At 45.2% G+C, this 13,402-nt stretch overlaps 1 protein-coding gene across 1 annotated transcript; it reads left to right on the forward strand.

Moving 5' to 3' along the window:
- Window positions 1-8,036: 8,036 nt before the first annotated feature.
- On the forward strand, window positions 8,037-11,773 carry oprk1 (opioid receptor, kappa 1; the record flags this gene model as incomplete). Its single annotated transcript, XM_084546122.1, has 3 exons — window positions 8,037-8,281; window positions 9,886-10,238; window positions 11,235-11,773. The coding sequence occupies 3 exons, from the start codon at window positions 8,037-8,039 to the stop codon at window positions 11,771-11,773; spliced, it is 1,137 nt and encodes a 378-aa protein (XP_084402248.1).
- Window positions 11,774-13,402: the final 1,629 nt, after the last annotated feature.

The following is a 13,402-nucleotide window of genomic DNA, read 5'->3' on the forward strand; positions in this document are numbered from 1 at the left end:
TGTCCTTGATGTCAGTGAATGCACCATGTGAGAGATAGAAGTTATGGTAGAGCTGAGAGTTTGGCGAGCGAGAGCCGCATGTTAGAAGTGTCAGTGTCAGGCTGACAGTGTTTATGATGTTGACGTGGGCTACGGCCGACAGTATCCCGTGTTCAAGCTTCAGTTACCTTGCAGAACAACCTCCCTAGCTTCCTTTGTGTGAGATGTGTTCAGGTCAAGAATATAGATTTCATAATTACAAAGCATCAGGGTCTACTGTGTTTTTATGTGTGACGTCATCGGCGACTGGTCAGTCGCAAATGGATCATGATGGGAGTAATCTGTAGTTAGAGAAATTATCCATATCTCATTCATAGGAATAAATAACTTCAGCCCAGTGTCAGTGTGGAGAATGGAGGAGTGCACTATTAACCTACATAATACCTATTTGAAATGCCCTTTATCCAACTATCCCCACAGTGAAGCATGGTGGTGGTAGCATCAGGCTATGGTCCAGATTCTCAGCAGCAGGGGCAAGGACACAAGTCAGAACTTAGCAAAGGATGAATGCAGCCAAATTCAGAGAAGTCCCTGAGGAATATCTGCCCCAGGTGCGGAGAATATTCACCTATTAACGCACCAAGCAGAAACCAAAGCACGCATGACAACGCTGAGGTGACGTCAGGACAAGTCTCTGCCCTTGAGTGTCTCACAGGACATCTGTGAAGGGACCTGAAGATGACAGTTCACTGGATGAGATTGTTCCCCCAGACATGTGGTGTGAAGGGTACCACAGGGTCATTCAAAAATCCTATCACTATGCAAGTGGACCATCCGGCCACAACACAACTCCTCTGAAAGACAAAATTCTCTTTTTTTCAGTCATTATCTGTCCTCTAGAGCAAAGGTTTTCAACAGGGGGTCCGAGACCCCTAGGTGGTCAGTGGAGGTACTGCAGGGGGTCGTGAAATTTTAGATTTTTTTTTTAATGACAAATTTAATGGGGAACTACTGTTTTGTACAACCTGGACCTTATTTCTGGCATAAAATACGATCGTTTACTCACCCATATAACTTTTGTGTAATTTGCTACTGCTATGGTTTGTCCACAACCTCAGAATTGGAAATATTCAGCCGTGTTGCAAAAAAATGGCAGTAGCAAATTACAGGTAAACAAGTCGACCGTCGTGGGTCGGTGCGGCGCACAGAGATGACATCATCCAGGTCAGAAGACATTATTCGGGGTCTGTAGGTCAATCTACAGACACCGGATGATGATAACGGTTAACTCCGGACTCAACCGGGAATAGCACGAGCATATCATAACAAAATATTGGTGAAATGAACGAGTTTCGCGGCAGACGATGCGTTATTTAGAGGCTGCGTTTCGGTGCCCCAGTCACTCCCACTATATGGATATACGCAGATCTAAATATCTCCCAAACTACTACAAATTACACAGAAGTTATATGGGTGAGTAAACGATCGTATTTTAAGGCAGAAATAAGGTCCAGGTTGTAAAAACCAGTAGTTCCCCTTTAAATGTCTTTAAGTACACATTAACATGAATCCAACATATTGTAGCAGATGGATAAATGGAGGCAGAAGATGTTATCTTTCAGTCAGAAATGTACACATTCAGCGACACACAGGAGCTCTCTCAAGCTGGGCACTGGTTCACTCACACCACAAGACTATCCTGGACCTGTCCCTCCAAACCTCCTTCACAGTCTTCAGCTGACTAAGATCCCTTTCAAGGACACATGCTGCAATATTATTTGAAATAAGACTCGACCAAAAAACTCCAAAGAAAAAAAATCCATTTTCAGGCAATAATTTTTTCTTACCAGTAATCGTTATGAAATTCTTTGAAGCTTTCGCACAAAATTTACAAGTAACAGTGCATTAATGTGTTAAGAAAAGCTCATTTGTAAGGAATGTTTGCACAACAAATTTCAACAGAATGCGGCGTTTGCCCAGGGGTATCCAAACTTTTACATGAGCAAAATGTACAAGTATTTACAATAGCTACTGTGTGCTGTACCCAAAGCTGCTTATACACGACGCAGCCTGACATCCAGGCTGGCAGCAGCGTGCCCAGGGGAAATCTGCTTCCAGATGCCTTCGGTTAAACTCCATGTGGGTGATGTTGTTTAACTCCTCTGTGCAAATCACATATCCTCACAAATGACTAACCTTCTCCTAAACTTTCCAACAGACACCCTGCGTTACTGACGATTAGCCTTGGTAGATAACGAGCACCCATTCAGCATGAACACCTATGGCGCCTTGAGCATGTCCTTAATCTTTGTAAGGAAGCATTCAAATCAACTTAACTCTGATTCATGCATCTTTTCTGTTTCAAAAGGTGCGCAGAGGCGGAACGTGCCCACGGTCAATATTTATGTGGAGGCTTACCGCCTTTGGGCTGCGAGCGCCTGACCCTGCTTTTCTCCCCAAACACAATTTACGGGCTCACAGTGGTCCCTGTGCATGCTCATCTGCAACAACTGTGTGAACTCTGGGCCTTGAAACAGATGCTTTTTCTTCCCTCGTCGGCTTTTATTTTATTATTCTACCCACACTTGTTGCTCAGGGTCAAGATAAAGGTGAAAGTGGATGTTTGTGTGCACAGTCAGCCTCTGAGGTTTGGTGCTTTGATGAAAGTCCCTCGATGCAAGTGCCTTCTCACAGTATGACTCGTCTCAGCCGTTCGATCCTTTTGATTCCTTCCCTCTCAGCGCCGTGTTTTGTATGTTTCCTGAATATTCGTGTCGTTTAACACGTCAAGAGCAAACAAAAATAAGTTCACAGTTCACGCTTCCAAACTGTTTGTGTTTGACACCTTTGTGCGCCCGGCCCGGCAGATTGTTACATCAGCTTTCAAGGAGAGGAGTATTGTTGCCGCGCTTCATCGATCAAATCCCTTTGCTCTTGTAACCATGGGTCAGAAACTGTCCGTTCCCATGGCTACGATCAAAACAAGACTGCGCCGACAGCCGCTCAGCGTGAGGCTTGATTTAGGGCCGCGTCGAAGGGGAATGACAAATACGGGTGTGTGTTGCTTACGCCTTGAACTCATGCCTGGTAAAAACCGCTGCTGTGTGCAGCATTAACTTGTGGACACCCCACACTATCTCATGCATCACAGGCGCCGGAATTAAACCGATTCTCAAGGGCTTCAGAGCCTGATTTCGTGTCGTTTATGGCCAAGCCCAGGTGCACGGTAATCATTTTTTTGTGTGCAGTCACTCTAGGCTGGAACTTCACTCGCTGTTAAATTAAAAACACAGTTTAAATGGATCATTTAACGGAGATTTTCTCGTAGGTTTGCAGAGCGTTAGATAGCACTGACAGTCATCTTTCTGCTTAATGCTGAATGATGGCAGCTTTACTCACACTGTTGAAGCACAGTAGAGAATATATCATTTAAGAATGGATGATTTAAACCCTTTAAAATAGTTCTGCAATTCTTAAAATAAAAAAGAACCATCATATACTACAGCTTAATATATTTTTTACTTTGTTGTTTTCTCAAATTGACCCATGATGCAAAGCTTCAATGCATCATGGCGTGTACACTGTGGATGTTCAGTGCCGTGCAAACGTTTTATGGATGACTGGTAAAATGAGGACGCTTTTCTTAACACCTTCCAACACGTAGGACCCGTTCTGCTCGGGACACTTTTCAAGGTGCTTGGCAGGTGTGTGTTTTCAAGCTCTCCTGCTGACTTGAGCCGTCGCAGCCTTTGCACAGCGCCGACTTTTAAAACAAAATAATCCCTGCACCCTGACAAAAAAAGCAAACAAAGGGATTATTGTTTTTTTCGTTTCCTTGCGTCTAACGACAGTAATGGCCAGATCTGGTGTAATCTGAGGACATTATGCACTGCTCTCTTAACGTGCGCCTACCTTTGACCAAATTAGAGCTGAAAGAATATGCCTCTGCCAAGCTGCAGCTGAATCCCCTATGGGGGGGCCGGTGGAACAACACATGCCGATCACATTTTCGTAAACCAAGTCATTTTCATCCAGAGCAGAACCGGGAAGACCTGGCGTGACCGCACCATCTGGATACCTGTGGATGCTTGTGAGGCAGCACGGCGTCCGCATACAAAGCTCCTCTCGCTCAAACTTGCTGGACGCATTTGTCCTGATTTGTCCTGCTTGTGACGCTCAGTTTGCCGTCCTTATACCTTCAGCTGGTTGGATTTTATGCATAAAAAAATAACATCTGACTCACAGGACCATGGGATACTATTAGTATTTTAATCTAATCTGTGTTTTAACTGAGAATACTGGTGGTTAACTCTTGTTCCCGAGCACAAACCTTCCCAGTTGCTGATTTTGAAGACAAGATGAACAATTCCAGAGAAAATTCAGCGTCTCCATCATGTTTCTTCTCTCTCTCTTTCTGTCCCATTGTCATGAAGATAATAATTAGGCTATTTTCTGAGTCCGTCCTTGTTTTCACACTCTCTTGAGATCTCAAACAAAGCGCCGTGATTAAAATGCGTCTCAGGATAATGATGAGGCGCCATCATGAGTTCCTGCAAATGGACCTTGATGGGAGTAATCTGTAGTTATAGAAGTCACGGCACATCTCATCAATGGGAACAGATTACCGGACCCAGGCGTGAGTGTGGAGTACAGAGGGGTGTGCTATGATCCAAAATAACACCGTCCTTACTGTGAAGCATGGCGGCGGCAGCATCAGGAGGACGAGGACAAGGGGACAGGTCAGAACTGAGGGAGGGAGGAATGCGAAAGCAAAGCAAAGCCAGAAGGGTCCCTGAAGAAAACCTACCGCGGGATGCAGATAATGGATTTCTATTTACCTATTAGCACAACAGAGAACAAAAGCATACAGCCATGACAACACTGGGGTGGCTTCGGGACGAGTTATTGTCCTTGAGTGTCTCTCAGAGTGTTTGTGGAGGGACCTAGCGATTCAGAGAAGACTCCCGCCCCCCCCAATTTGATGTGGCTTGAGGGGATCAGCTGGAGAGAATTAAATGAAAATGAAACTGCACAAATCCAGATGCCTGAGTGAGATTGTGTCTCCAGACAACGCGCGGGAAGGGGACAAGGGACGGATGTTGCCTGGCAAATTAGGATGGGTGCTTTAAACTTTCTCCGAAAAAAGGCAGCACTATAGACTGAAACCACGATCATGTGATGGCATGAAAAAGCGACTGTACATTAAATTTTGCACGTTCAAAGTGGTTTTAGTGTTAAGTTCAGTTCGGTTTGATTTGTATGGCGTCAACAACGACACAAATTGTCTCAAGACGCTTTGCAGAACCGGCCCTGAAACCTCCCGGAGCAAGCACGAAAAGGCGACAGTGGCGAGGTTAAAACTCCCTTTTAACCCTTTGACAGGAAGAAACCTTGAGCAGAGCCGAGCTCATATGGAGGCAAATCTACATGGATTTAAAACCACAGCATTATCCCTGTTAAAAGAACGAGATAAAAGGGAAAATGAAGGAATGTCCTTGACTCTCATGTGTTCTGTACCAATACAATGATGCAAATTTGGACTGAAAAGATGATTTTCCACATTCAAGCTCCCATTTGCTGAATCGCGTGGTCAAATGTTTGTATTCTGAAAGCTCTGCAGTTCCCCTCAGCTCTACAGAGAACTTTACCCCATTTCATCGCATTATTTTGCTCTTATGACCCTTGATATAAGAGTTTAATTTCGCTCCTGTTGCTCTTACCAGCCTCATTTCCAGCAGATCCAGTAGACGTAACACTAAAACTTAAAAAACGTAAATCTGGTCCCCTTCTTTTCCTTTTTTGTTTCATTCGGTCACCATCAATGTCCAGGCCAGCTCCAGTTCTGCTGTTCCTTCTTTCTAGTTGCTCACGGTAACCAGTCTAATGTGGGAGTGGATGATTAATCAATGATATAGTTGTAGGATCTGATGGGTATCGCGTTGTGGTTAAGAAGGGTTCCTGTTTATGAAATCCACATTTTCCTCTGCATGACAGAGAGAGAGACACCTTCCTTTTATCTCTGTCAAAGAAAATTTAGACGGCTGTTTATGTCCGTGGCTGGAAACTTTAAAATCAGGATGAAGGATGAATTAAACCTGAAGCCACGCCGAAAAAAAACGGTCATCGCCCGGTGGGGAAGAACACTCGAATCAATTGTTGTGTGATCATTTGGGAAATCCCAACAATAGAGCGTAATTGCCTCACAGAACGTTTTCCCTTTGTGCCGAATGCACGTCCCCGCCGTGAAATCATTAACTGGAGCTTCTCACTGAATGGGCAGCACCTCGGGTTCAGTTCGCTGAAAGGGGGGAGTGAAATGCAAAAAAAAAAAAAAAAGAAAAAGAAAGAAAGGAATTTGTTCTTGACCTCAGCTGCTTGAGGTTACATAACAGGCTTCTTCTTCTCCTCCTCCCCCTGAGCTCAGATTTAAGAAGAAAAACAAAACGTTTCAAGTGCCAGAGGAAGAGCAGCAGACTGTATCTATGTGCAAGCAGAATTTTAGCACGGCCTTGTTAAGATTCAGGGCCAGTACGGCCTTTTTCCCTCCACTGGATTTCACCCTCTGCTACTGTTGGTTCAAGGTTCAAGTAGTAAACGTGTAGCAACCATTTACACTGACCAAAAAAAAAGAAAAAGAAACACATAACTCAAGCCTGTACCCTCCTTGACAATGGAAACACACCCACAGAAAGGCTTTGTCACTTAAGCAACACCTGGCCACGATGGGTCTCTAAGCAACAGCTGTTAGTGTATGAAACGAGGGAAAGGAAACTTCCTCCCCACTAAATTATGACCTGATATCTCCTATGTAGGGGGTAGAGGGGGAAAAGAAAAGGTGTCAAGAAGAGGAATGGTCTGCGATTCCTGTCGAAAGAGGAGAGTTTTCATTATTAAGAGGTTTTTCATCTTGAGCACTGGGTGCTGTTTTGACTGGGTGCCACTGCAGCGGTGATTATTAGAGTCGTGTTACGGGGATAAAAATGAAGGAAATGCACATGAAAAGAGGTGTAAATTATGAGCACATCTGAGAGGCAGTAATAAAAAAATATATATAAAAAAAAAAACAGGCTCCTCTGCTCTTAGAGCAGGGAGGAATTTGACCAGAGTGCAGTCAAAACATGGTGATGGGAAAATGATCAGTTTTTCTTTGAAGCCGTATTTCTCACCCCTTGATGCTGCTGGCGAGACGTAGATGCAATCATCTGAGGGTTGTTATCAAATGTCCTTCTTGCACTTCATGCCTCTTCAACGTAGCCTTTTTGTATTGCAGAGGTGCATCTCAGGGGGAGTTGCTAGGGAAGATTCTATAGCTGCGTTGATGGGAATTCAAACTATTTCAAGATGTGCATGTGTTGCTGGAGGAGTATTTGCCTTGGCAACTTGTGAACTCATCACAATATATTAAAAAAAAGTAAGATGCATTGAGGTTAAAATAAGATGTTGTAATAGTGGCACGTTTTAAGTGATCAGTCATTAGTTGTACCGGAAATAACTGCAAAAGCCAGTTTAAATAGAGAGTGGGACACCAAAGCTGGTTATATTTCCAGCTTATCGGGTTGATTGGAGACCTTCTTCTGGCTCGATACTCAGTCATATCTGTTGGCTCAGCCTCTGATGTCACTGAATGTGCAGTGCGGGCTTCCAGTGCGCACCGTCGGGGACGCAGCGGTGGCACAGGCAGCGCGTTTGCTCGTTCAACAACTACCCAGAAACCTGCCACATTCTCCGCATCTGGATTTCAGTCGCCTGCAGCCGCAGCGTCCTTAACAGCTACTGACTGAGGCTTTTATCTGTTTATTTATTTATTTTATTTAACTGAATCAACTTTCGGGAAGCAGGAAAAAAAAAAAAAAATCAGGTAAGGTGGTGTTACACTTGCGTAATGGTGTCCTTGAGCGCCGGCTGGTGCGCGCTTTTTCTCTCTCACAGATGCCACAGTCCGTGCCAATAGAGCACGTTTTTTTTTTTGTTTTTTTTTTTTTGTTTTCTTTAGCACTCGTGTGAAAATTCAGCTCCAGTCTCTTTTACGCCCCGCAGCGTCGTCGGCGACCAGCACCATGGAGAGCGGCGTGGTGCACATCTTCAAGGAGGACCGGTGTCCCTCGGGCCAGCCGGGGGAGTGCGTCCCAAACTTCACCTGGCAGCCCGGCGTGTCGGACATCTTCAACTACACTCCCAACGGCACCTGGGACGCCGAGCCCGAGCCGATGTCGCCCATCATCCCCATCATAGTCGCCGTGTACTCCGTGGTGTTTGTGGTGGGCTTGGTGGGCAACTGTTTGGTGATGTATGTCATCGTTAGGTGAGTTTTTTTTTTTTTTTTTTGTCTTTTTTCTTTTTTAGCTTGGAAATATGTAAGATGCCCATGTTGTGTCAAAAGCAAAGCTATGGTCATATCACTAAATGTGAAATAGTGTTAATAAAGCAAAAGGAAAATAATGTATTGCATTCATATATACTGTATATATATAGGAAATTGATTTATGATCATGTGCAGCCATAAATGCACCTTTAGGATCACATGCACCTGGGTCCCTGCAGGGTCACTAATGAAAGAACGAATTTAAGTGAGTCTATATTGATTTTATTATTATTATTATTATTGCACCAGTATTGGTTGCTACTAATATAATGTATTTCTCATTTATATATATATATATATATATATGTGTGTGTGTGTGTTTTTGTGTGTCGTTTTCTTTTTATTTTAGTAAAATTATCATTTTAACCAGTGACTACAGTGAGTGTAACGACGTCTAGAGCCTCATTCAGCCTTGATAGCCTGGCTGTTTTCACCTCTGTATACCTTTATGTGTGTGTGTGTGTGTGTGTCATGGTGACAACATCTGATCCAGATGACGCATCCCATAGCGAGGAACCACCTCAAAGGTTTTAACTTTGGCAGGTGCCTGTCTGTCCATCTGCCTGTCTGGGTGTCTGTGGGCAGGTTGTAAATGAGGCGACAAAGTCGTGGGGTGCGAGATCCATTCACAGACTTTCTGAGTTGTGTAGCTGAGATCTAAATTAAGGCCTGTTTCAAAGGCGGGTGTGGTCCGACCCGTGAGGGCTCAAATAAAGGCTTCAAGAAGTAGTGAGTGTCAAGTGGGGCCTAAACGTCCCGCTTTATGTCCCTGACTTTTTAAATGTAGCCTTTTAGAAGTATCCTTATCTGCAGTATAAACACAGCAAGCCAGCCGCAAGGCGATATATTTTTTACCTTGTGTGCATTTGTGTGTGTTTTATTGTGAGAGCGAGACATATCGCGGCACAGCGTGATCCTGGAGACGCTTACTGCCGCAGGAAATGCCACAAACGCAGTCCCGAGTGCAGTGGCAGGTGTCCGTCTGTTTGTTGATGTTCAAACGCGCCCCCCCCCCCCCCCCCCCCCCCCGCTTCATGCCACTCTCACACCACATTCTTTTCATTTTCGACTTCTGCTGTGTGCGACTACCCGTTGCAAAGTGTCTTTATCTGCTGTGTAAACACGGCCACAGCCTGGCATTGCTTTGTCTTCTTGCATGTCAGTGTACGTGTGGTCGTGCAAACACTTGCCGCTTGCAGGAACTACCGCAAACGTGGTTCCGAGTACAGTGGCGGGTGTTTACACGCCTGTCTGTGGGCGCGCTGAGTCAACATAACAGTGTCACAACCCTGCAAGACACAGGTGTGCAGCTGAGATCAAAATGAAGGCCGAGTTTGAGGATGGATGTGGGACGAGAACGCAGATTTGTAGAAATCAGAGACGTAGGGCTCCTTTTGTCTTACCTTGTGTCTCGTTGGCTGCTGAGCTAAGCCCCCTGTTAATTAACCCTTATCTCTAAAGGTGACTGCGTTAATCTCCTACTTCGTTTAAAGGATTTAAACGATCAAAGCCTCCCCGTTCACGCCCGCGTCTCCCACTTGCAGATACACCAAAATGAAAACAGCCACCAACATCTACATCTTCAACCTGGCCGTGGCCGACGCTCTGGTCACCACCACCATGCCCTTCCAGAGCACCGACTACCTTCTCAGCTCCTGGCCGTTCGGCGAGGTGGCGTGCAAGGTCTTCATCTCCATCGACTACTACAACATGTTCACCAGCATCTTCACGCTGACCATGATGAGCGTGGACCGCTACGTGGCCGTGTGCCACCCCATTAAGGCCTTGGATTTCCGCACGCCCGTCAAGGCCAAGATCATCAACGTGATCATCTGGCTGCTGTCGTCGGCCGCCGGCATCCCTGCCATGGTGCTCGGCAGCACCAACACCAACAACGGTACGCTGGCCGTTCACCGCGCTCTAGTTTCTCTTCTCATATCTCCCTGGTTTATTTGTATGTGTGTCTGCTGCAGAGGCAGAATTTACCTGCCATGCGTGGGGGAAAGGACAAGCAAGGACAGGCAATTTAAATCGTACAGCTCCTTTACATTCCAGCATCCTTCGACAAGATTACCTCAATTATCTCAGCTGGCTGCTTTAGATTCCATGATAAGCCCGTGGTGTAGGAGACTCTGCATTAACCAGAAAAAAATTGTGACCGACATAGTGGGATTTCCTTCCCTCAGAATAAAGCTCAAAAGATTTTCGTTTCTTTCAGGACCTGCCTGATGTTTGCAATGAGGCTCCTTTCACTACAAGTATACTGCACTTTACTCAGAGCTGTTAGACCAGATGATAGAAGTAATTTTGGACCTTCTGTATTGACGACACCACCACATCACAGGATCCCTTGGCGTAGTTTTTAGGCTTGCTAGGGGTCCAAGAATAGCATGAATAGCTGAATTGTTGGTCAACTTTGGTTTACAGAGGAATGATCTAGATTTACTATTGGATTGATTGCCTTGAAATGTTGCATAAACATTCATGGTTCTCAAAGGATAAATCTTGTTGAGTCTGGGGTTCTCAGGTACCTTCAGAAAACACGACAACTATTGGGTGGATTCGGATCAAACTTGATGTTTTTAGTTTGTTTTTGCTAGCACTTCACTTTGACCCTCCTATCTAGCATTTACAATAAGCATATCTGCTGTATGTGCACCAGAGGACGATTTCCGCTAATCGTCCAAACGCCAAAACACATTTGTGTCTTGTGCCATACCTCCCAAATAACAAAGATTAGCATGCTAAATGTGACTGTGTCATTTTGAGCACCACTGCATGCTAATGTTAGCATTTAGCTTAGAGAAGAGCAGCTAGCTTGGCTGTAGACTGTGTCAGTGTTTTTGCGTCTTCGTATCTTTTCCTCCAACTTTTTATTTTCACTAATTAACAGGAACCACAGAATGCGCTTTGCAGTTCCCTGAGCCGTACTCCTACTGGGACACCCTCATGAAGATCTGCGTCTTCATCTTCGCCTTCGTGGCTCCGGTCATCATCATCACCGTGTGCTACACGCTGATGATCATGCGGCTGAAGAGCGTGCGCCTGCTGTCGGGCTCGCGCGAGAAGGACCGCAACCTGCGCCGGATCACCCGCCTGGTGCTGGTGGTGGTCGCCGTCTTCGTGGTGTGCTGGACGCCCATCCACATCTTCATCCTGGTCAAGGCTCTGTCGGGCAACGTGCCCGAGACTACCGCCGTCATGGCCGCCTACTTCTTCTGCGTGGCGCTGGGCTACACCAACAGCAGCCTCAACCCCATCCTGTACGCCTTCCTGGACGAGAACTTCAAGAGGTGCTTCAGGGACTTTTGCTGCCCCGGAGCCCAGGGACACCGTGACTGTCAGGGTGTGAGCCGGGTGAGGAGCACTCTGAGGGACCACTCGTGCCCTACAGAAGCTCGCGGAGACATGAGGCAGGCCAGGCCTGTATGACTAGCGTTGGACGCGTCCTCTACGCGCTATCAGAGCTGGGAGGACTCCAATGACCTGGGGTTGACGCAGATCACCACTGCAATCTGAACGAATGTTTAGAGGGAAGGCTGGGGGCTATTTCTGCATCCAGCACATTGGTTTAGGGAATCAAAAAAATCTCAAATTAAAAAATAAACCCAGTGTCAATCTGTATTGTTCTTACTGATAACAAATCCCATGAAAAGACTTGAATCAATAACGTTTAGTCTGCTGCCATGAACACTCCACTGGACCAGTAAAGCTGTTTGAATCCCTCAATAAAAAATAGTTGCCAAAAAGTGAATGAATTCTTTTTTTTGGTGGATTTGTTAGCATTAAGAAAAATATAGAATAAAACTGGACCTGTCCTTTAAAATGAGCTTCAAAATACAAAACCCATTAGACATATAAGTCCAGCTGGAACCTAAACCACTGTATATTTTTTCATACCATACGACATCCCTTTCTGAAGAAATCAAAGCTTGACGTGATATTCGTTTTCACATGCGTTTTAACCCTAACCCTAACCCTAACCCTAAACCCATAGTAGACAAACCAAAACTACTTGTGTGGTGTCCGCTCACATTTCATTTAGCTGACTTGTACGTCGTCCTGTAGCTTTGACATTCAAGTGAATAACATGGTTCTCGTGTATATAAAAAGATCAAGCGGCGCTTCGGGGCACACAATGGAAAGTGATTGTCCCTGGTTATTCCGGGAGCAGCGCCCATGATGAGCATTGTGCGTAGGCTACGTGAGTTGTAGTTTGTTGCTCGGCTGTATTTTAAACTTGTGAAAGGCCTCTGACAGTGAACCTCCGCGGGACATTTGGAAAAAAAAAAACCTCTCAGGGACGAATCCTCCGTAACTCACGCCTCAGTCAGTCAAACAGCCCGAGTCGAAGCGTTTTCTCCTTGACCCGGGCGCTGGCTTGACGAGGCTTCACTGTCGACACATTGTTCTGTGAAGCTGTAATAAAGTATTATCACGTCCCACGCTGTTCCACACCTTTGGACGTTTTCAGCCGCGATGGCCGCGCCTCGTTCGAGGGGGATACTGACTGCGCGGCGTCGAGCTGGCACGTTCTCACGTTGTCTCGAACTTAATGTGAAAACGCGGGCAGACGGCTCCAAGGCAACAGCCAGCGTGATAATAACACACTGTATTAACAAAACAGGGTTTTAAGTGTTTAGTGCAGTTGAGTGTTAACTACTGTCATCTTCGCAGCTTAATAACTGTGCACTACTGAGCAGTTCATTGAAAAGAATCAACACACAAATGTGAATATATATATATATATAAATATACAAATATGGTACGCTTTTGACAGTGTTTGTTGGATTTCTTTTATTTCACATGGTTTGAACCTCAACGTCACACAGATCTTATTGTAGAGCTGGCTATTAATATATTTACTTGTTTAAAATTGATAAAGTATCTACTATAAATCCTGCTGTGCTTGCTTAAGAGGATCAGTCCATTTTGTACTCATACCTATATCCTGTATGTGCTCACTGCAGTAATTACAGCATAATGTGGAAATTAAAGCCTTACAGAGGATTTGTTTGCTTGGTCATGGTGCGCGTCTCTTAATTATCAACATGAAATAAA

The sequence above is a fragment of the Chelon labrosus genome (genome assembly GCF_963514085.1).
Source record: "Chelon labrosus genome assembly, chromosome: 6".
NCBI lineage: Eukaryota > Metazoa > Chordata > Actinopteri > Mugiliformes > Mugilidae > Chelon > Chelon labrosus.